Source organism: Cnephaeus nilssonii (genome assembly GCF_951640355.1).
Source record: "Cnephaeus nilssonii genome assembly, chromosome: 9".
Classification (NCBI taxonomy): Eukaryota; Metazoa; Chordata; class Mammalia; order Chiroptera; family Vespertilionidae; genus Cnephaeus; species Cnephaeus nilssonii.
This window is the reverse complement of record NC_137080.1, coordinates 43,821,912-43,847,127: the sequence shown is the minus strand read 5'-3', so window position 1 is coordinate 43,847,127 and position 25,216 is coordinate 43,821,912. Positions and strand designations below refer to the sequence as shown.

The following is a 25,216-nucleotide window of genomic DNA, read 5'->3' as shown; positions in this document are numbered from 1 at the left end:
AGTTCTCAATTCAAAAGCTAGTAAAATAACAAAAGAAGTCAAAAGAAAGCACAATAAAAAAATGGTCAAAAGACAAACTGACTATTCACAAAAAAATATTGAAATAGCCCTTAAACAAATGAAAAGATTTTTAACTTTTCAATAAGATAAATGCAAATTAAAACAACACTAAGAACCACTTCTCAATGGTCAGATTAGAAAAAAATTCAAAAGCTTGACAACACCTTGCTTGTGGGGAACTGTCCTCCCACATGTTGCTGGTGGAAGCAAACTAATACATCCTCTGTGGAGTGGAATTTGGCAACACCTCACACAAACTACAGTGTCCTACTTCTAATTGTAAGGAATTACTATTAGACCAAGCAATACACACTGAAATATTGAGGTTTAGGTAAAGAGGCATCATATATGGAATCCACTCTAAAATGTTCAGAAAAAAATAAATAATGAGGGAAGATGGAGGAGGAGTGAGAGAGAGAAAATAACAGATCAAATATGGCAAAATGTTAAGCATGGGTGAACATAGGTTTAGTATACAGGAACACTTTACTCTTCTTGCAACGTTTTTTTTATGTATGAAATCACTTCAAAATAAATGTTTTAAAATTTAAAAATCCTACATAGTAAAGTTATGTCTTATTTTTATAGAATGATTAGAGACAAAGCCATTAATAAAAAAAATTTTTCTGAAGAAATGGAAAGTTGAGCTATAACTAAATTATTTAAATATCTTTGTTTTTATTACTGATTATTAATATTTTGTGCATAAAAATGCAATTTAAAGTTACTGACTAGGGATTCTAATAAAAACAACATTAGACCTGAGAGAGAAATCAAGATGGCGGCATAGGTAAACACCTAAACTGCTGCCTCGCACAACAATTTCAAAACTACAACTAAAAGACAAAACGAGCATCATCCAGAACCACAGGAAGGCTGGCTGAGTGGAAATTCTACAACTAGAAGGAAAGAGAAAAGCACACTGTGACTCAGAGGAGCTGTAGGAGGCAGAGGTACTGAGACGCGCGCACAGAGAGGACTGGCAACTGAGTGCACAGCTGGCTTTCTCAAGCGGGAGGGAAACAAAAGCTCCCGACTGCACTGAACTCCAGTTCCGGGCGAGACTCTGGGAACCCAGACTCATACGGGGTGAAACTGGACTGTCTGGCAGTGGGTGGAACTCGAGGGCGTCTTTCTCTCAGAGGTGCTTGCAGCAATTATCACAGGACACTGAGACCCAGGGGCCTATTAGGGCAGGACTGACACCAATTTTGTCTGCTCCGCCCTGAGACTCCGCCCCATCCAAGCTGAGCACAGAGGCTTTTGCAAGTTTTGTCTCATAAGGGTGTCTCCAGCACAGAAGTTCTCCCAGCATAGACACAGCTGATCCTCACAGCCAATTGGCCTGGAGGTCAATTCCTCCCAGTGATACCAACAACAATCAAGGCTTAACTACCACAAGACTGTGCACACAGCCCACAAAGGGGTGCACCAAGAGTGTCCACCTCAGGTAACTGGGGAGGCTGAGCCACTGGGCCCTATAGGACACCTAGCACACAAAGCCACTCTGTCAACTCAGGGAAGCAGCCAAAATGTGGAGACAAAGAAACAGATCACAATTGAAAGAAATGGAGGAAAGCAAACAACTGGATATAGAGTTCAAAACCACAGTTATAAGGTTTTTCAAGAATTTTCTAGAAAAGGCCGATAAATTTAGCAAGACCCTCGAGGATATGAAAAAGGGCCAACTAGAAATTAAACATACACTGACTGAAATAAAAAATATACAGAGATCTAACAGCAGACTAGAGGATCGCAAGAATCAAGTCAAAGATTTGAAATACAAAGAAGCAAAAAACACTCAACTAGAAAAGCAAAAAGAAAAAATAATCCAAAAATATGAAGATAGTGTAAGGAGCCTCTGGGACAACTTCAAGCGTACCAACATCTGAATTATGGGGGTGCCAGAAGAAGAGAGAGAGCAAGGCGCTGAAAACCTATTTGAAGAAATAATGACTGAAAACTTCCCCCACCTGGTGAAAGAAATAGACTTACAAGTCCAGGAAGCACAGAGAACCCCAAACAAAAGGAATCGAAAGAGGACCATACCAAGACACATCATAATTAAAATGCCAAGAGCAAAAGACAAAGAGAGAATATTAAAAGCAGCAAGAGAAAAACAGTTAGTTACCTACAAGGGAGCACCCATACGACTGTCAGCTGATTTCTCAACAGAAACTATGCAAGCCAGATGGGAGTGGCAAGAAATATTCAAAGTGATGAATAGCAAGAACCTACAACCAAGATTACTCTACCCAGCAAAGCTATCATTCAGAATTGAAGGGCAGATAAAGAGCTTCACAGATAAGAAAAAGCTAAAGGAGTTCATCACCACCAAACCAGTATTATATGAAATGCTGAAAGGTATTCTTTAAGAGGAAGAAGAAGAAAAAGGTAAAGATAAAAATTATGAACAACAAATACATATCTATCAACAAGTGAATCTAAAAATCAAGTGAATAAAAAAATCTGATGAACAGAATAAACTGGTGAATATAATAGAATCAGGGGCATAGAAAGGGAGTGGACTGACAATTCTCAGAGGGAAAGGGGTGTGGGGGGTACGGGAAGAGACTGGACAAAAATCGTACACCTATGGATGAGGACAGTGGTGGGGGGGTAAGGGCAGAGGGTGAGGTGGGAACCGGGTGGAAGGGAGCTATGGGGGGGGGGGAAGAGGAACAATTGTAATAATCTGAACAATAAAGATTTATTAAATTAAAAAAAAAACAGCATTAGACCTGATCTACTGTAATCTAATATGACTTATACAAAAGATCACTGTCCTTGGGCCTTGATTTTTTTTCACCTACAGGATAGAAACAGACTACATTATAGAATTGCTGTGAAGATCAATTAAATAATATGCACCAAAGCATTCTCAAAAATGCAAACATGTCACAGGTATGTATGTTGCATGTACAGGTCCTTGATTAATGACTTTTATGTGTATAAACGGGCATGATTATCAAATTATGATCCTATAAAAATGACATTTTCTCTAGACTGTATTTTCCAGAGACTGTGTTTTCAGACCCATCTTACAGGCATGTAAGAGAAAAAGATATATGTTAAGAAATAAGATATCAATATCCCAATTGCAAAAAGAAATCAGTGCACTAGACAATTACCTAAACACTGGGTCTTTCTTCCAATTACTCTGGTTTTCAAAGCTGAAATGCACTTTGGTACCAACAATTGTTACCAGCTAAACTTTGGTTGAAAGCCCAAAGATCTGTTTTAAAGGGTAGAGAAATGATGTGAATCGTGATTAATTAGAATATATGCAAGACCAGCAGATGGTTCTCCTAGTGATTGCCAGTATCTATACTATCTTCAAGTAAACAAAATCATGTTTTACAAGCTGTAGAATATATGGTCTTCTTCCTTTGAAATGTAACAACCCTTTCTCCTATATTTAAGGCTATGAAATGGAATAATTTAATTTCCTATTTTAATTAGGTACATCAATCAAGTAAAGAAAGTTTACTAAAAATTAGTTTTTGATTAATTTTGCTAAAACCTCTGTTGTTTCTTTCTTGGAAAATTTGTTGTCATTCAGAGTACTATGCACTTTAATTTACCCATATTTCTTATTTAAAATTTACTTTTCAAAGCAGACATTCATTTTGGCAAATTAAAAAAAAAAATGAGTCAGTTAAGGATACCCTGTTTCTCATAACATGAAACCAAATGCCACCCTCCAAAGCTGACAGGCAAAGAGCTTGGATGACTGCTACAAATGGATGTCAGCTGACATCCATCTCCCCCAGCTGAATCATTCCTTCTAGAAACTAGTATCTCATCCGGTAAAAGGTCTGAGCCATCATTCGGGGCTTTGTATGCATCCGATGGGAACTATTTACAATCATTACTTCTACAATTCATTATAATATTTGAGTGTCTACTATTTGCAAGGCAAAGTGCCAGATGATATGAAAAATACAGCTCCATCTTCCAGGTGTTCACATTAGGAAGAGTATAAATAACTTTATAAATAAAGTTATGTTCACAAAACATAGCTTTAATACAAGTAATAAAATGACAAGGACCCAAATAGAGAGAAAAACAATGTAGTTTAGGAGTTCACAGGAGGGAGCCATTACTCTCTCTTTTAACACTGTGATTGCTTAGGAAGAGAAAATGAACTGACTGATTAAAAGGCAATTTACGATCTGATTTGCATGTGCTAACTAATACCCATAACAACAACAATAATAACTACTTGCTATGTGTTAGTCACTATGCTGAGATTCCATAGACATTACCTTATTAAATGCTAACAACACCTTAAAGGTATTATTAACCTCTTTACAGATGAAACAAATGAAGCTCAAAAAAAATTGCCCAAAATCCTACAATTATGAAGTTTAGGAGGAGAAATACAACTCCAGAGTCCTTACTCTTTCCAGTACCCCAGGCTCATATAGGCTTAGGTACTTAGATAACCATGATGGCAGTGTCCTACCCTCTAAGCAGTAATGGATCCCAAGTACGCTTTCAGAAAGGGGGCTTTCTCCAACCTCTACACTCCAGTAAGCCATCTGCACACACCCTTGGGTGATGTCCTCTCACCACGGAAGCACTATCTACCACAGTTACACCCACAGACATTCACCACAGTTACACCCAAAGATACTGCTGTTTTGATAAGAGTCATGAGATTCATTCCTGCCTCACCAGCATGTTCCGGACAGGTGCTCAGCATTCATCTGGATGTGGCAGCAACCACCCAACTCAGGAAAAATGCCAGATGTTCCAACAATAGATGTTACAGTTATCTATTTTTACTCTGGCAGCTCATTGAGGTTTTTATCATTTTTAGCTGTAAAATAAAGAGAGAGACCCTCTTATGGTAAAGTCCTGTTTTCCATGAAAAACTTTCACTCTCTCAAGCATGAGCAGCTTTCCTCTTGATTTGTGTCTGAACCATGAGAAAAAACATCACAGATGCAGACTGCATTGTACTAAGAACATATGCATGCTTTTAAATCACTTTTATCTTACTTTTTACTAATGTAACCCTGAAACATAAAATATGTTCTTTTTTTTTTTTTTTCATTCACTGTTATGGGAAGAACAGATGGTAGAGGGGTTAGATTAAAGTAATACAGCATGTCCATTAAAATAACCCCCACTGCTGGGCTGCTCCCTCAAACAGGAGTTGTGTTTACTATAAAGAATGGCTTTGGCTTCCACACAGTGGAAATTACTGGGGGCTTTCGCAAGGATAAACATCGGGGTAAGAGAGAAACTAATGTCACAATCAAATGCATTTTAAAATGACAATTATGCAAGATATTTTGCTAATCTGAGAGGCTGACTGAAAACATGTGCCTGTGATAATGTAACTGAACAGCAGTGAAATAATAGAGTCCATTTCTAACCTGAGTAAACTGTAACATCTAGAAATCATAACTAAGTGAAACTGCAAAGAGGATATCGAATAGACATTATTTTCTACTTTCCCGCTCTCCTAAAAGTGGTAGGTAGAAAGTTTTTGCTGCCACTTCATATTTAATTCGTTGTCTTATTAATCAACAGCAAGAATAATTCTATGCAGAATATACATTAAGAATGGCTAAGTATAACCTGATTTCCACACAGTCTCAAATATGTAGCTTTGGGGGGGGGGGGGGGAAAGCCTCATGAAATTTTTAATGAAATTCAGTTTAATGTCATAGAGCTCCAAAAGAGGTAATCTTTAAAAAAGACTTCCTCAAGAAAAATTAGAGAATGCATTTGAAAGAAAAAAAAATAAAACAATCTTAAGTAACATTCCAGAATTGAGGATGGTTTCACTAGAGGAATGGAGCAATAAATATTTCCACTTATACTATAAGTAATTAGAAAGCAAATACTCAAATTCAATTATTAAAAACTTTAATTATGTTGGTCATGTCTTTCTTCATTTTAGGAAATTGTGTAAATTGTCAGCTCCTCAAAATCAATTGTTAGGAATGTGTTCACAAGACTTTTCACTCATTTTTCAAGTGCTCCACTCACAGTTCAACCTATTATTTATTGCGATATTGTTTTTAATTTTAAGTTTAGTTATTTTTAGCTCAAAGAATATTCTGGTGAGAAATCTTCTATACCTGTAAAATCTCTGACATATTTTATGAAGTAGAAACATGGGAAGTTTTTTAACATGCTTTAAATGTGGTTTGAAATGTCATAAGCCTTCTCTTAATCTACCCCCCACAGTTACAAAAATGTTCCTGGGATTTGGTTCACTCATTTTTCTCACAGAAAAGTAACCATAGTCGACATCTCATTAGCTGTCAGGGTGATGTACAGCTGGAAGGGAACCAGCACTCCGGACCAGAGGCCGGGTTTCCTTCATTGTAATTCTATAAGGAATCTCCTATAGAGGTCCATATGGAGAGAGCTGTTCCCAAACCATGAAATCCACAATCCACATCCTTTTGTAAATTCAAAGGTATGGTACTAAAGGCTTGCTGGAATTTTCATTGCACTGAAGATTTTAAACAGGTAGTAAACATAGAATAAATATTTAAATAAGCTTTTTAATGTCCTGGCGTACACAGCTATAAATGATCAAGAATATCCCAACTTGCAAAGGTAATACGGAAACAGCTCTAGCCCACTGGGTAAATCCTGGGTGTCCAGGACGAGTAGCTAGTTTTTATGATAATCTTTTATTAGAGGCTTCCAGCATAAGTCAGATCCACTTCCATCCTTTCACCGATACTCTCACTCTATGGTTTTTCACATGTAAGTGGCAGATTAGATGAGCTTGAATTAGATGGATACAGGTGGTGCCACCTGCTCACACCTTACTGCAGCATGGTTTGGTCATCCACTGTTCTATTCTGGGTCTGGACAAAGGACGGGCTGCCCAAGCTGCTCTTGGCAGTGTCCTAGAATGGAGCCAACAGCTTGCAGGCGTACTACTGGCCTTCTGCACACTGAAAGAGATCTATCCGATTTATAATTTTGGGAAAAGAAATTGAAGCTCAAAGGCCCTCTACTGATTTAATCAATCTCAAACTGTTGTATGTAAATAGAAGGATGGACCTACCTATCTTCTTCTAAGCCAAGCTCAGTAAAATAATGAGGAATGTGCCCGTAAACAAGGACATGTTCCTGAGAAGGAAGACAGAGCCAAACAGCATTTCTTGCAGACACTCACATTATTTTGTAATTAAAACACAAACAGAGGAAGCAAATATCAGCTGTCATATCTTTCCATTGTTTCACTGGAGATGACAGAGGGAACATGATCAGAAAACCCACTTCAGGATGGACATGGATGGTTCTTTGCCTCTGCATGTTCATAGTTTCACACTTGAGTCTGTAGCTTCCACCACATCTAATTCCTTCTAAGCACCTAGGTGTTGATTTGTACAGAAGGATTTGGCATTTGTAAAACCATCTCTAGGTTGTTTGTAAGCATATCTTCTAGGTTATAAATTCCTTAGTAGCAGAGTATTTTCCCTCCTATTGTTTTTATACCTCTACAAACAATTAACAAAGTATTCCCACTCTTTTAAATATATTTGTTTATTAAATCATTCCATTAACATTTAGTATGTAAATATGTGGAAGATACCATACTAGATGCTGGGACAGGTGAGGGGTGGAAATCAAATAGGCATGGTTACTACTTTCAAAGAAATTATGGGCCAACAGAGGAGATATGGCATATCCAAAAGGTGGTAGAATATACACTATTCTAAATAGAGGTCAAAAGGAGAGATATAACTTTATATATCATGAAAGAAATTGCACTCAATCTGGGCCTTAGAAAATGGGCAGAATTTTGAAAAATGCATGAGCTCAAGCATGGAGGTAGGTAAGGACAATACATTCAGCAAATAATGAGCAGAGGGGTCTGTCTGGATCATTATAAGTGACAGCTAAGGTGGTGGAAGGTCTGCAAGAACTGACATGATCAGTGGTCTTTTAAGGTCAATCTGGGAGGCAGGGCAGACTAGAGAGGTAAATTTCCCAAACTGGGGAAAGAATTAATATGTATTACAATCCTCCATTGAGAGATATCTTAGGACACAGGTGATGGGAAATGAAGGGAAAATGAGTGAAGAGAGAGAAAACCACAGCTGGGAGATTGAACATGAGTCTGGTCCTTGAGGGAGGCATCCAGGGGGTACAGGGATTTAGTAGCTGTCATCCCATAGCCCCACTGCAAACAAGAATAAATTTGACCCACTGATAACTCCCCATGGCATGCAGGTCTCTAGACCTAGATATCATTCACTGTCAGTCCCCAACTCCCACCTCCAGACCACTGCTGAAAGGGCAGGCCTACCCATAACACACACCACCACAACTACCACCTCTGCCTCCACCACATGCCTTTATTACATACATACCACCCTGTTTATATTCTCCATTTACATTTTACTGAATCTGTAAGCTCTCAGGGGCAAGGATTGTATCCCCAGAGGCGAGGACTATATCCCCAGAATATCTCATCACTCCCCTGTTTCTTTCTGCACCCACCCTATCACCTTTGTGGGCTCATCCATTGATTCACTCATGCACTCATTCAGTAACTACTAAGGACTTTCAGGTGCCCAGGGCAATCAGGTGCCTGGTTATCAAGAGCAACATCTCCTGTCCTAATGAACTTTAAGAGTCCCCATTAACTTCCTCCGAATTTTTTTTTCCTTTTATCTTCTCATTTTGGCTAAATTTCATTCCACCTCCCTCATTGAAGCTGCTGTTTCTATTTTTTCTTCTCATTGATCTTTTCCTAGTCAATAATGTCCTGCTGCCTTGCTTATAAATCTAATGGGACTAACTCTAGCCATCTGTTTATTTAAATTTTTGTGAGATTTGTTGTCATTACATTCTCACTCTTGGGAATGCATTGTATGTGACATATATCACTATATGTTGTAATATTGTCATAAAAAAATCAATGAACAAGTTAAGATATCTGCCCACTTGAGTAAACTAACAAAAAAGCATATGGTCCTATTTCTAATCCACATACCTAGCTTATATACCATAAATATGGACCTTTCCTTTACCAATATCTCATACTATCATGCCCCAAAGCAAGGTCAGAGACAGAAATTTCCTATAGTGGCTTAGGGAGACTGTACCAGAACCCACCACTTTTGCCTCTCCCCACTGTTGTTTCCTTCTATCTCATCACCCATTCTATCCATCATACTTCCTACAACGTCACCTTTCTCTGCAGACTCCCTTAATAAGATTGCTCCTTTATCCTGCACATCCCCTCAGCAAGTTCATGTGTCCTTTGTAGCAGACTTCACTTAGCCTATTTCAGATAAGGCATCTGGGTTCCTCCTAAACCCCTGTGCTCAGTGAGGATAGAGAAGCAGGGTGAGTGACAGGTACATTTGGGAGTCTAAGAAAGCTGATAAATGGGGAAGTGTGTCATCAGGGAGTGATCCCATAAAGTGATCATGGAGAAAACCTGTTAGTAATCAGGGAAGGATGGGCACCAGCCAACAGCCGTGGACGCCTGTCTGCCCATCCATATAATATTCCACTAAATGCAAGAGTGAGTAAAAACCAAAGCATGAATCTGTAACTCAGAGGTCAAAATGTTTTAATTTATGAAGATGATCTAGAAAGACTATAAAGGTTCACTCTAATAATCTGATATTTCTAGAAAAAAGGTAGATTGATCTCAAGTTCATACATGGTCAGAAAATATAAACAAGTCTATATTTTTTAGAATAGTGTATATTCTATACAGTGTAAAAATTTCTGAAAAGATAACCTCATTTTTTTGCAGTATGTATTAAAATCTTTTGTTGCTAATGGTTAAGGATTACATATTCTCATGTTGCATACAAAACATGAAATGAAGGGATGTCTATCCTGGTAGTGGTAAAGTACTATGTATAAGGAAGAACTATACTGGAGAAATCTTGGTCCTTCTTTTCTCTGTAATTTAAAAAAGGCAGCATTGCAGTCCCTGGTGTATTTTTGAGGCCAGATGAACCTTTGGAGAAAGAGTTTCCACCTTTACCAAAAGGAAGCCAGGTATCTGGCAATGAAAATTAAAAGGGTTCTGTGGAATCATTTAAAACTTGCAAGTGTTACCGTGTACCACTAAGAAGTGATTAAATACTTTCAGATTTCAGAAGCATAACCTGCCGCATGTATGCCCTGTTGTTATGGAATTATATAGTGGATTGGTTATTAGTGACCAGGGAAAAACCTAAAGGAGGGCAGGATGATGCAGTAAAGCAGGAGGGTACATACTGGCTGTAATTATTTTCATGGATATAAACCCAATAACAAGGAAATACAACTGTCATAAAGATAAGACGGCTGCTATATAGCAGCATAGTAGCTATCTTCAGAGTCTTTAGAAATTAACTATAATATTTCTTACAACAATTTTCTTGAAACCATTCAAAACAATTCTATTTTGACCTATCTTGTCCCAAGTAATACATAGAGGTGTAAAGGTGATTGAGTCATTCATTAAGTGACTCTAATATAATCAAGTCTAAAATCATTCCCAAGGGCATTGCATACCAGAAGGGGACCTGAAAGTTCATCACTGCTGCAGGCTGGTGCTGGCAGTGAATTACAATTTGTGCATGTCTTGCATGTTCCAATAAGGGTGCTTAAATGATTCCAAAAAGCAGTGTTGCTGTTTGCCATTCTTCAAACATTTGTGAGAAATGTCTAGATATGTTTTTAGTGAACATAATAGGACAAAGAACCTAATAAATAATATAGATAGAATTATTGAAACACCATTTTTATAACTAATAAAAGGCATAAGCCTGTTACCCTCTGAGGTCAGTTTTGCTCTGGAAACTGCCTCTTTAAAATGCTGATGAAAATTGCATGCCACAAATATGTAAACATAAAAATAACAACAAAAAAATAATTTTTCTCTTTTTTGAGAAAAGAGGAAGTATTTAAAATTAAACACAATTAAAAACTTAATTATTCATAACTAAAAATGCATTTATTATGTGTCTATTAATAATATGTAAGTGGAAATTCAGTACAAGTGTGTCATAAGCTTTAGAAAGTAAGCTTTATCTTTTACTAAAGTCTAGTTGACATACAGTATTATATTAGTTTTAGGTACATACCATAATGATTCAACATTTCTATTCCTTATGATATGATCATGACAATGTTGGTCTGGTAAATATATGTCACCATACAAAGTTATTGCAATAATACTATTTTTCCTATGCTGTATATTATATCCCCATGACTTTTTTTATATATAACTGGAGGTTTGTACCTCTTATTCCCCTTCATCTTTCCCCCAATTCTCCCACTACCTTCCTCTGTAGCGCGCTCTCTCTCTCTCTCTCTCTGTTTTTGTTTTGTGTTTTAGGCTCCACAAGTATGTGAATTCATACAGTACTTGTCTTTCTCCACCTGACTTACTTCACTTAGCATAGTAACCTCTAGGTTCACCCATTTTGTTGCAAATAACAAAATTTTCTTCTTTTCATGGCTGAGTAATATTTCACTACATATAGATACCACATCTTTATCCATTTATCTATCAACTAGAGGCCCGGTGCACGAAATTCGTGCACTGGGGAGGGTGTCCCTCAGCCCAGCTTGCACCCTCTCTAATATGGGACCCCTCGGGGGATGTCCAACTGCAGGTTTAGGCCCGATCCCTGTGGAATCGGGCCTAAACCTGCAGTTGGACATCCCTCTCACACGGATCGCCCCAGGCACCCCCAGGGAGCGGCCACGCCCCATGCCACACCCCCTGGGGTGCAGATCGCCCCAGGCACCCCCGGGGAGCGGCGGCACGGGCGCGGCCACGCCCCCCCGGGGTGCCGATCTCCCCAGGCAACCCCGGGGAGCAATGGCAGGGGCGTTGCCACGCCCCCCGGGGTGCCGATCGCCCCAGGCACCCCCGGGGAGCGGCCACGCCCCCTTGCCATGCCCCCAGGGGGTGCCGATCGCCCCAGGCACCCCCGGGGAGCAATGGCAGGGGCGTGGCCACGCCCCCCGGGGTGCCGATCACCCCAGGCACCCCTGGGGAGCGGCCACGCCCCTATGCCATGCCCCCCGGGGGTGCCCATCGCCCCAGGCACCCCTGGGGAGCGGCCACGCCCCCATGCCACGCCCCCCAGGGTGCCGATTGCCCCAGGCACCCCCGGGGAGCGGCAGCATGGGCGCGGCCACGCCCTCCGGGGTGCCGATCACCCCAGGCACCCCCAGGGAGCGGGCACGGGCGCGGCCACGCCCCCCCACAGGGTGCCGATGGCCCCAGGCACCCCCGGGGAGCGGCAGCATGGGCGCAGCCACGCCCCCCGGGGTGCCGATCGCCCCAGGCACCCCCGGGGAGCGGCAGCATGGGCGCGGCCACGCCCCCTGGGGTGCCGATCGCCCCAGGCACCCCCGGGGAGCGGCAGCATGGGCGCGGCTACGCCCCCCGGGGTGCCGATCACCCCCGGCACCCCCGGGGAGCGGGCACGGGCGCGGCCACGCCCCCCCGGGGTGCCAATCACCCTAGGCACCCCCGGGGAGCAGCTGCACGGGCGTGGTCATGCCCCCCAGGGGTGCCTATCACCCCAGGCACCCCCAGGGAGTGGTCACGGGCGCGGCCACGCCCCCCGGGGTGCCGATCACCCCAGGCACCCCAGGGAAGCAGCGGCTCGGGCGCGGCCACTGGGCACCGCCATCTTGATTTTATCAACGGTGGACAGGCCACCCGGAGTCCCGCCCTCAGCCTCCGCTGGCCCAATCATGGGCATAGCGGAGGTGCGGTCAATTTGCATGTTTCTCTATTATAAGGTAAGATGGACACCTAGGTTACTTTCATATCTTGCTATGTGAATAATGCTGCAATGAACATAGGGGGTGCATGTATCTTTCGAAAAGGCAACCTACTAAATGGGAGGAGATAATTTGCAAATGATATATCTGATAAGGAGTTAATATCCAAATATGCATAAAGAATTTATATAATTCAACATCAAAATAACAAACAATCCAATTGGGTAGAAGACCTGAATAGACAGTTTCTTCAAAGAAGGCATACAGATGGCCAACAGACATGTAGAAAATATTCAACATCACTAATCATCTGGGAAATGCAAATAAAAACTACAGTGAGATATCACTTCACACCCATTAGAATGGCTATTATCAAAAAGACAACAAATAACAAGTGTTAGTAGGGATGTGGAGAAAAGGTAACCTTCTTGCTCTGTTGGTAAGGTTGTATATTGGTGCAGCCACAATGAAAAATAGTATGAAGGTTCCTAAAAGTATTTTTAAATAGAACTACCATGCAACCAACCCAGAAATTCCATTTTGGATGGGTATTTATCTGAAGAAAAAGTAAGCTTTAAAATGTAATTTCAAAATAAACCTATAATAGTCAAAATATATCTATAACAAGAAGAGGTGCAAGCAGCCAAAGACCGAAATTTGCCCATTCTTCTTATACAACACCTTTACTTCAGTAAAGAACTTTAGTTCAGCCCTTCACGCACTCACACAAGGACTATCAATGTGAGTCTCCTAAGTTCCATGGTCGGCAAACTGCGGCTCGCGAGCCACATGCGGCTCTTTGGCCCCTTGAGTGTGGGTCTTCCACAAAATACACGGCCTGGGCGAGTCTATTTTGAAGAAGTGGCGTTAGAAGAAGTTTAAGTTTAAAAAATTTGGCTCTCAAAGGAAATTTCAATTGTTGTACTGTTGATATTTGGCTCTGTTGACTAATGAGTTTGCCGACCACTGTAGTAGTTTGCTTTGCTTCAACCACATGAATGCTCTCGTTTTCTATTCAAAACCTTTACTAGTTCTCCACAAAACAAACTCTACACTCCTTGGCCAAGTAGATAGTTAGCACCATTTAATGCTTCCAAACATATCACCCCTAGTCCACGTTCACAGGGACCTACCCTCCTGCACTTCACCTCGAAGTCTAGTCACACGAACAATGCATTCCTGAATTTCTTCATAATCTTGGTCATCCTGAAGTATCCTCTCCTTTCCCTTATGCCCACATACCTGAATTCTACCCTCGAAACCAGATCACCTACAACTTCCCCAACCATCCAGGCTAGAGTCCCTGTAGCTGACACCACTTATAAAGCCCTTTGTATACACCATCTCCTATATACTATGTATTCAAATATATAACTTATTCCAACTGTACTACAAAATTTAAGAACACTTCATACACCACTTCTTCATATTATAGTACCTTTTACCCAACCTCTGCCCTCCTTAACCACAATGGCCAGCATAGCATCTTTCTGATGCAGGTGCTCAGCTAGCATCTACTGACTCAAATATGTATTGCATGAAAATTAAAAACTAAGAAGAAGAAATATGAACCAAATAAGACTTTCGAGAAGCTGAATATCTTTTTCTTTAAAATTCTTAAGGATTTGGAATTCAAGATGATGGTATAGTAATAAGTTTGCCCAAGATGCCATGCTTTTCCAATGTGTCCCCAGAGAATCCTCTGCTTACCCCATGACAACGTACTACAAATGCATGTTATCTTGTCTATCAATCACCCACGATTATCTAAAGTAAACACAATTAAAGAACAACCTTTACTAGACGCATAAATGTTAAATAAACTTAATTCATGACTGTGCAATTTCAAGTGAGACATTTGGCTAAAATTCTAAGGACTGCATTTATGTATGTATTTACCACAAAAATAAACACACAAACATCAAGAGAAATCCTAGGACATATGTGTGTGCATGTGCATGATTTTTATACCCCATAGAACATTTCTAGAATAAAGCACAGTTTCAGAGAGGGAAAATGAGGGAATAAAAGGGGATATTTTACTTTCCACTATTCTGTATTACTTTTTTTGAAAACCATAGAATATGTATAATTTTCAAATTAACTCATATCCCACACACACACACAAGAAGCAGCCTAATGGCAGTTAGAATATTTTTTAATTAGTAGTTACTTTTAAAGTAAACAAATGAAAATTTTAGACACTAAGAGCTGATTTTGAAAGAAAACATAACTTAGTGAGATTTTGGAAGTTCAATGGGGATATTTTGTTCTGTATAATAGACAAACTCCTTCTTAACTTAGCACTTCCTAATTTAAATTATTTCATCTATGTGCCAACACTCCTATATATTTAAGGACAGAATTACCAAAAGATATAACCCACCCTTTCAAATAGTAAAAGAGAAAGTAAACTTTTCCCAAGGTACAAGATACTAATAAGAAAAGCTTCTCAGCTATTCGATAAAATTCCTCCTCCACAGTGACTTTAAATCAAATGCACTTTATAAGTAAAGTGCTCAGTCCTCGTAACAGAAGGTGTCTGCTGAAAAATGTCTAGGCATCACACATCTACTTCTCTCTCTTTTATCAAAGCAAAGACATCTGGTCTTTTGTGGGAGATTTTAAACCATGTGACATAAGTCTCCTGAAGCCATGATCTTCTCATCTTCATATACTAAGCCACTATAATAATCTATCAAATAGTAGCTTCTTAGGGACCATTAGGTCAGTAAATGACATTTCCTCCAACACTCTATACTTGTAAAAATCAACAGAATAACATGCTCTGATAAGTAAGGAAGTATTCATTTCTGTACATATTAGATTGCCATTTTTTACATTAAAAATATATTGAAAACGTAAATGATTAAGGCCTCCTTGATGAAATAACTCCAAATCCAGTTTGGTTTTATACTCGCCCAGGGTATAAGCCCGTGGTTGGCAAACTGCAGCTAACAAGCCACATGCGGCTCTTTGGTCCCTTGAGTGTGGCTCTTCCACAAAATACCACGGCCTGGGAGAGTCTATTTTGAAGAAGTGACGTTAGAAGAAGTTTAAGTTTAAAAAATTTGGCTCTCAAAAGAAATTTCAATCGTGGTACTGTTGATATTTGGCTCTGTTGACTAATGAGTTTGCCGACCACTGGCTTAGGACCTAAGCCATTCTAGTAAATTGCAGGAAGTTCCATGTGACACCCTTACAGACAGAATAGAAGTGGGGTGGTCATAGGATATTGGGAGTGAGGAAGCCCCAGTTCTGTCTTATTCTCTTCAGGCCAGGCGAGAGTGTACACACCTTGACACAGTCTAGTTTCTATATCTCAGTGACTGATCAGAAAAAGGTTTTCCTTCCAAGAATCAGGACTCGTCTTTGTACCTTAAAGTGTTTCCGAATGCCTCCTCTGGGTCTCATCAGCTCACCACCTTGCAGAGATGAGAAGAGTTGCTTTTCCTACCACTCCTGCCATCTGGAAGACCCCTCTGTTTCATTCCTCTCCATAAATAGTCCATCTGTGCTCAAATCTCATGATGAAATGCATCCTTGATCCTTTGCCTCCACTTCTTAATTTCCTTTGACTTCCGTTCCTGTCAATTCTTCTACACCAAGCTCTTGTTTTCCATATTTTGCTATGCTGGCTACATCTTTCTGCTTAATCATTGGGGCGGGGGGGGGGGGCGGTTTGGATCAATCTCCTTGAAATAACAAAGTTATAGTTCTGACTGCAAACTGGGACTCTCACAACCTTTATATAAAAGCCGTAAACCACAAGATCTTTTCAAATTTTTACTAGCATGGTTATTTTAAAGAAAAAAAAAAAGGAGAAAGAAAATAGTTTTAGAAAGCTTTCCAGATTTATAGAGGTTTTAAATTTATTAAAACCAGGTAATTCATTCCAAACAGTTTTTATACTTCTTCCACGATGAGACCAAACCAAGTCACACACAAAAAGGAATTTGCAAAACTGCAACTCACATACCTGAGGGTATGGGGAAGTCCTGGACTTTGACTTTGAACTGGAGAGTCTGGACTTGGCCCCCTTCCTGTTGTCAGGGATGGTAGGAGTGGAGCTGCTGGCGTAGGAGAAGGTTGGTTTGGAGGCTGAGATCTGATCCAGGGAGAGTTGCAGCCCTTTGTACTCTGTGTCCCTGCAGGGTGGGAGGACATAGCCCTTAATCAGCCACCATAGGCAATGGAATTCATACATTCTCTCACCAGGAATGATAGTAATCCATATTCAAAAAGGAAGCAAGCAGTAGTTGGCCAACAACTGGTTTCCACAAACACCTCGATTGTTTTAGAAATGCCTAACATTTAACTAATGTGTGTGAATGTAGCTGCCACCTGTATACTATGGTCAAATTATATTATATGCTCATGAAAATGTCTTGATTAAAATGTTTTTTCACTATTTTTATAAGTAGGGGAAAAACCCTAATTCAACGTCTTTGAGATTTTGTCTCCTAATTGGTGAGATATGGATTATAAAACCTACTCTACAGATTTCCTGTATAGGGTGAACTCAACAGACAACTGGCTATCTGATGCTATCTGATTATTGACCAGAAGAATGTCTTCTATCAGCTGTTCCAAGATCAGTAATCCTGATAAACATTCCAAATATTCTTACAGCCAGCAAACTAACGTAACCTGATTTATAAATAAGTGAAAAATCCCTAATTAATTCAGTTACCTTAGGATACATCTTATCACCAGTTCTTTGCACTCCTTCCTTCGTTCAATAAATTTGTATTAAGCTCCCAATGTATATGGATTTTGTGCTCTGTAGTGATGAGAGGATAGTAAGATGTGTAAAGCCCCTCCCCTTGTGCAGATTACAGTCTATTTGAGAGAAGAAACATTGAACAGATAAACAAGCATAACTGCAGACTGACATGAAGGGGATACAAAGTGTATCTCAGAGAGTTCATTGCAAAGCTACTACTCCTTGAGGTACTTAGGGGCTGAAGATGACAGCCTTGGCCCCGCCCACAGCTCCCACCTGGGTCCATTCCAGGCAGCGGGGCAACCCCTCTGACTCCTCGGTTTTCATAGAGGATATCAACCCTTTCCACTGGCAGCCAAAATACAATGTTTCAGAGTCTTCTTTATAAGGACTCATGAGGAAATTCTCTTTTAGGTTCCAGAGCTAGCTGGGCTGCTCCGGAATATTTGATATCTTTTTTATTTCATGAATACTGTGAACCATATAACTCACCATGTTTTGCTATCTGCACTAGAATTCAAAAAGCCTCAAGTCCAATTTGTAACCACCTCTAGCAACTGTACAAGTGTCATGGCAGATATTTGTGCAACAAACTCCACTGGCTTCCATTAGTTTTCTTATCTATTTTTCCTTTTATCTAATGGGTTTACCTTTTAAAAATTTTTATATGCATTTTTATACTCTTTAGGATGGATTTATGAAATATAATAAATTGATAACATTATAATGTAAAAGTGATTGGCACACTTCCATGGATCAGTAAATATTCATTTACCTTTTATTCTTTTCCCCTGTTTATTCTTCTACAGAGAGATCAGGCAAAAGTAAAAGTATAATTCAGGCCAGGAGTCCCTCAAGTGACTAGGAATAGAAACCAGCTAAAACAGTTTAATGATATCTCTGCCACAAACTACAGGCTAGTGATTATGTCAGCAAATTACAATGGCTTCATTTCAAATAATCCATCTAGTCAGTGCAAGTAAAAAGAAAATTCTCCTACATGAGCAACAATAATTTAGAAGGTGAGCATGCAATTTGTCTTCCGGGCTGGGGAAGTCAGATCACATCCCTGGTCTGTTTTACTGCTCTAACCAACTCTTTTAAGGACAACACACAACACAAGCTGAGCACTCCTTGGCCAGAAATCCAATGCGCTCCAAAATGTGGAACTGTGACTCCCACCTATTTTTCTGACAATATCTCAAATTTTTCCTTCATCAGCCCCTCACTTCATCCAAAATAGTTCTCCTCAAACAGACCTTATACTTTCCTGACTCCCCACCCCCCCCAATACATACCTATAAAACTCCTTTTACAAAGAACTACCTTAAATGCCACTTGCCTCTATGAAGCTCTTCCTCAATTCCTTCAATACTAGTACATGTGTACTGAGTGTCTCTGTGTGGGCTCTGTTCCAGGGACTGCGGAGACATCAATGAACAGAAGGACTAAGTCGCTACCCTCAGGAAAAGGCATTAGGGAGAAGTAGAAAGGGGACCAGGAATTATCTTTTTCCTCCTCTAACCTTACTTTTCAAGTGATTATGTGTTATCTTTCCCAGTGAATTCTAAGTTCTTAGAGGACAAGAATCAAGAGATATTCTGTTGTGCTCCGGTGCCATTTGCATAATATTTCACAGTTGCAACTAAGAAAGAATTGTTTCCCCCAATGACTGTAAATAACCGGCAACCCAACAGCCTTTCTCTGTGGGAAGAGACCCTCGTGGCTGTAGGTCCCCTCACCCACTTGCCCTGAGAACACATGTGTGACAATGAGCCAGGCAAGATGGGCTCTGAGAGAAGGTCTCATCAACATGTGGGCATCTTCTGTGTCAAATGTGATCTTGTCTACTGGGCAGCAGAGTATTCACCCACTCCTTGCCTGACAGGCCCTAGACTGACAGCAAAAATCATGCACCCCTGAAAATATGGCTAAATGATTTTGTACACTTGTTCTTAATGCAACATTTTAGCACAGGGACCTCATGGCTACAGTCAGAGAGTAAACAAGACTTTGTTTTTCTCTTGCACAACCTCAGACTCCACAAATATGCATCTCAACTAATTGAAAAAGTTTTTCCAAAATTTTTGCATAGCTTCCAATGACAGAAATACTCCAATAGGCTTAAATAACATTTTCAAACCAATAAATGACTTGAAATTCTAAATACTCACATGAAAACTCTAGTAAATGTAAGGTTTATACAAATGCCCTTGACAAATTAATAAAAATGCTTTATGTTTTGATGCATCTCAAAAAATACAAAAACGAATCCACTAGATCAGGGCTTGAGCCGCTTCTTATGTAACAACACATCTAGACCTCAATTTCCTAGTTATAACTCATAGGGATGGGGGGTAGATGAAATGTTATATGAAGAACTCATAACACAGTGCCTAGAACATAGTAAATGCTCAATAAATAGTATTATTTCTTAACTCCCACATTCCATAGCACTTATTCACTACCAAATTCCCCAGAAAAATACTGTAGTTTCACTTTGGTAGCAATTGTAATCCATTTCATTACAAACACCTCCCTGTACTGTATTTCTTTCCACCCCAAAACTCATTTTAATCTATTAGTTTTTAGCCTCTAAACTCTATGGTCAAAATACTTATTAAAGTAAGTTCTTTATTGCTAAGTCAGCAAACGGGAACCTTAGAGCAACACAGACCCAATACTCTGAGAAGAGCTCAGCCTGTACAAAACTCTAACAGCTCAAAAAATGTGTTCGGATGCAAAGCACAATAAAAAAAAGCCCACTTAAAGACATTTCAAGTACGGTTGATGTGCTGCCAAGAGGAGTCTGAATGGCAGATTCACTGAGAACAAAGCATTTGTTTTATTTTTAGAATTCTATTAAATTGAGTATTTCATTTGTATAGATTAAAGGGCTAGCTGCTGATGGGAATCACATTACGAGTTCCATTTCCCTCCTCCAGACTCAGACACAAAGAAGAGTCTGGCCTTACCTCTCTCCCTTCCACACAGTGAAGCATGTGCTGGTATCACACACACTCTCAAAGTTAGATGTATGCGTAAGCAATGCTTCCCTTTGGAGTGGGACAAAATAAAATTACTGGGCACACAGACCTTGACTCTAAAACGAGTATAGGGAGAACTTGACTCAGCTGACTTTCATAAGGGAAGGACACAGCCTGCTCTACTTCTGCAGCTTTCTTGAAAGTGCCACACTGACCCTGTGTGGGATCGCATAGGTGACTGTCTTAGGGCAGCTCCTGCAGTTCTCCCAAACATGATTGGCATCTCAAAAGAGGAAGTGTGGCATACACGTTTTGGCGTATTTTTCAAAATACCTATGATACCAATTTACATTTGTTTTCTTTTTCTCCCTTGAATGACTTGTACCCGAGCTGCAGACATCCTAGGTATCTCAGCTCTGGAAGCAGTATAAAATGGGTAATTTGCAATAGGACACACAGCTTGTCAATTTCACCCATATTTGTACAGACCAGAGTAATCCTCTTATTCCATTATGGACAGTCCGAAATCATTCAGTTTGCAGAATTAACCATCTGAGTCTAAACTTTGTAATGGTCATGTACACATTTGGAATTTCTCAAATTCCAATGAAATAAAAGGAGCCATTTTCACATCGTTGGCCTTCTAGCATCCCCTTAAGCAATATGCTATACCCTCCCACGAGGTAAATGCCACCTTGCTATATGGGAAGTTCAGTGTGACTCCCTTGCAAAGCAAAAGAGGAGGTGTCTTCACCACTAAAAGGTACTATCAGCCTCAGAGAAATGCATTTCTATCATTTTAACTGGGAGACACGCCTCAAGGGCGCCAACAGTAGCACAAACATATTTACAGCCTTCGAGTGAAATGGAATGGATGCACAGAGAGAAGGTAACAATATTTTATCAGCTCATGTTGAATAAAGATTCTTTGCAAGAATTTACCTCTTCATCTCACTGCACTCTATTCTACTTCCATTTTAGAAAACTGAATTTTTCTTCTTATCACTTCAGTTTCGGAGCTGGCCATTCTGGAGCTTCTTTGTTGACGTTATGTTACTTGGCAATTCTTAAAAGATGTTGCCAGATTTCCCAATTGAGCTATTTTTTTTAAACAGCTGAAGGTGATCAAATTACCGAGGAAAACGTGGAAACAAAGACGTACAATTGATTTGGCTCCAAAGGCGCCGACTGAAATAAGCAGAGGATTGTATTAAACCGTGATCGGATTAAGTGGGAATGACTGCGCCTTATACTAAACTTTTTAATTGGATTCTAGAGTCACTGTTACACGAAGTGCCTGACCTTCTTTATATTCTGGCAGAGTTCCTGCCTGGCCACTGGGTAAACCTCTGCAGCAGAGAGCCCTACTTTATGCTTCATTTTCAGGCTCCCAGGGAGCCCAGCAGAGAAAGCTGATAAGGAGGATCCCACACTGTGAGGGGCTCACAGACTAGGACAGTCTGCTGGGAAATTAGGCTAAGGCACCCTTGGAAATGTAACAGTGTCATACTAATAAGTGGATTTGTGTTTGCTCCTTGTGGTTTTCTCCATTTGATTTGGCGGTTTTAGTGGTTCTCAAAAAGTCTTTGGTGTTACATAAATATCGCCTCTGCCTAGAAATATCTTTCTCCTCCATTTTGTAGGTTTCACCCAACATGCTATGGCATGGATGGCACCACAAAGGTAAGGGATGGCGTAGGCACAAAGTCTACTATCACGTTGTGATTTCAAGAAGGAAAGACATGGGGATGCAAACAATAACAGCCAAAAAGTAAATCAAAAACTGTAATGTGTTAGTAAAATGTGGTAAAGTCAACCATCCTCCCAAAAGGGGTTGTGTAATACCATGACACAAGTTGAAATATAGCTAAATCCAGACCTGCCACCACACTGCATCTGAATCTGTTTCCTTGCCTCCATGGGCCACAAGTGATTTCTCCCTGCTCCTTCCTCTGAGCTCCTACACCGTTCATTTACTGCCTCTCCCACTTATGTGGCACTTCTAGTTGTGTCTCACAGGGTGGTGAATGGCATATCTGGACACCCTCCTAAATTCCATCCCTTATAACAATTTCTACTTGCTAGTAGCACTATCTCTTAACTGAGGACAAATACTTACTTGCAAGTGATTAACAAAATAATTCTCATTGCAATAAACTCATTCATCTCAAATCCAAATGACAGAAAACTAAAAAAAAAAAAAACACACAAAAAAAACAATCTGGCAAATCTTTCTACATAAATGAGAAAGAGATACCTGCTAAGTAAGCAAATTTATGTGAGGAGTTGTTTATTTTTTTTAATTCCCAGTATATAATTAGCAATGATCATTCTGAAATTCTATGTAGGAAAACTAAAATACTAAGTAAATTTCATCATCAACCATATATTTGGAACTATTATAACTGTATTGAAGGAGTGAGAAGGAATAGTACTTTAAACCACCAGAGAAATAACCTTTACAAATTATTAATAAATGCAGCATCTCTTCAATAGAAAGATAAGAAAAGGTTATATAGTATATATGCATGTATAGTATATATGTGCACACATATATGTAACATGTATTGTATATGTATGCAGGTACGTGTAGTGAAAGGCAAAAAACTAAAATGTCAATGGCGGATATCTAGAAAAGAGATTAAAGATGTTCTGTAGCTTTTCTTTATATCTCTCTGCATTATCTTAATTTGTTCTCTAATGAACATGTATTACTTTATAATCAGAAAAATATTTTCTTAAAAAAGAAAACATTGAGGCAAATTTCAGGTATTCTCACTTCATATTAAAATGGTTCCCAAATTTCTTTTCTTTATGTTTCTAGACTTCATTCTTTGGGAATAATATTAAATGGCAAAAGATAAAGCATGATTAAACTTCTTTGCCTAAGGTTCAACTTCTCAGGCAAACCATTTATCATTTTCAAATATCCTAATGACCACATGCTCCATCAGTGCCTATACATTTCACTGATTTTCTGATTTATTTTTCCACCCCTCCCACCTTACAGAATTATCTGTCTCTGAAGGCTTTCATGTGAACCGTATGACTTTTTATTTCCTTCTTTGGGGACTATAACTTATATTATTACTTACAATTGAAAGAAAAGAAACTCTAGTCTAGTTTCATGTGAGCTATAGGTGGTATATTTGTCACTGTTTAAATGAAGTAAACCTAACTTTGGGGCCACATTTCTTATTCTGAGGAACTTCACTTATTATGCTTGGGAATTCATTTCATATCTAGCTACTAAAGTTTTAGGCATATTTGTGAATTCTTCGGGTCTAAGTTTCAAATTCTATTGTTGTTATAGCTTTCTTGTTTCTTATTTTCTTAAGGAGGGGGAGGGATGGAAGCTGTTGTTTAAAGGTTAGATCTGAACAAATTAAATGCAAAATGTGCTGCCTCTTTCATCAAGGTCATAAATTAAAACTGTCAGTCTCTTGTCCCACAGTCAGAACCCTTAATTTGAGCCCATTTCTGGGGGAAGGGGAAAAGCAAATAAAAAGAAAGAAAAAGTCATACTAATATCAACCAAGTTTTTCTTACTTTATAATATTTTCAACAAATAGGAAATAAAAAGCACATACTATTCTGGCCCCCTCTTTTCCATCTTCTTCTATTCTTTCCCACCTCCCACCCCTGGTGTCCATCTCTCTCTCCTTCCTTGTCATTTACTAAGCTGATGTTTTTCAAATGCCTGTTCCCTTTAAAACTCTTCCAATGCCTAAGATAGATAAGCTATGGGGGAACCCACCACCTACCACCTTGTATGAGGTTGAGGTTTTATTCTCACAGGAACAGCTTTCTTACCCAGTTCTTCTGACCCTTACAGAACTGATTCCTAAACCCTGAAAATGTCCTCTGGCAGGGAAGGTGAAAGAACCCACAGTTCCAATTTTTAACTCCCCATAAACTCTAGAAACAGAAAAGGTACCCACAGGGTCCCCAAATCTCCCCAGGGCTTTGCAGGTGGAGGCCCTGCAAGGCCAAAACTCAAGGCACTGTGGGAAGCTCAGCTCTTTTCTGCACAACACAAAGATACTGGCGTTTCTGCAGATGATAGAGAACTAGACCCTCAGACTTTGAACTGCCTGGGAAAAGATGCAGCAAAAATGATGGCATGATGCTATGTTTTCAAATGTACAAATCTTCATTTGTTTAACTTAAATATTTTATAATATGCCCCATATCATTAATTTTTGATTAAACCTCTTTTAGATAGTTAATCATTAATGGTTTCTTTACAGTTGCTATGCAAACACTTCATTCATACCTATGACATATCAAATCTCACAGATATTCTTTAATTGGATTCATTTATTTCTAATCTCCTTAAGCCCTTACTACTATAATGCTTGTCTAAAGATACATTAAACTCTATTATTTAAACAGCTAAAATATATTTGAGTTGTATTTTACGAACAAAAATTCACAATTCAACAAGTGTTCTACCATTATTATTATGTACTTCAGTATTCAGAAACTATTTAAAATTGCCTGGTAGATATGCTGTGATTAACCAAAATAATTTCTGAATCATTGCTAGAGAGTTTGGATTGCCCACTAAAATGCCAAAATTTTCATTGTCTATATTTGAAGTCAGAGAGCTTGTATAATTCTATAAAAAATACATAGTTACCAATAGAACCCATTACCAAAGACAGGATAGGCAGCTGCCTACTTTTTTGATTTGTAGAAC

General features: G+C 39.5%; 1 protein-coding gene across 2 annotated transcripts in view; it reads right to left on the bottom strand.

Annotated features, from left to right (window-relative positions):
* Positions 1-25,216, bottom strand: part of SIM1 (SIM bHLH transcription factor 1) — a 75,380-nt gene that overhangs the window by 18,320 nt on the left and 31,844 nt on the right. For both annotated transcript variants that reach the window (XM_079781502.1, XM_079781503.1), the window contains one exon: positions 16,781-16,949. In XM_079781502.1, coding sequence (XP_079637628.1) covers positions 16,781-16,949 — 169 coding nt within the window. The remainder of the gene's footprint in view (positions 1-16,780; positions 16,950-25,216) is intronic.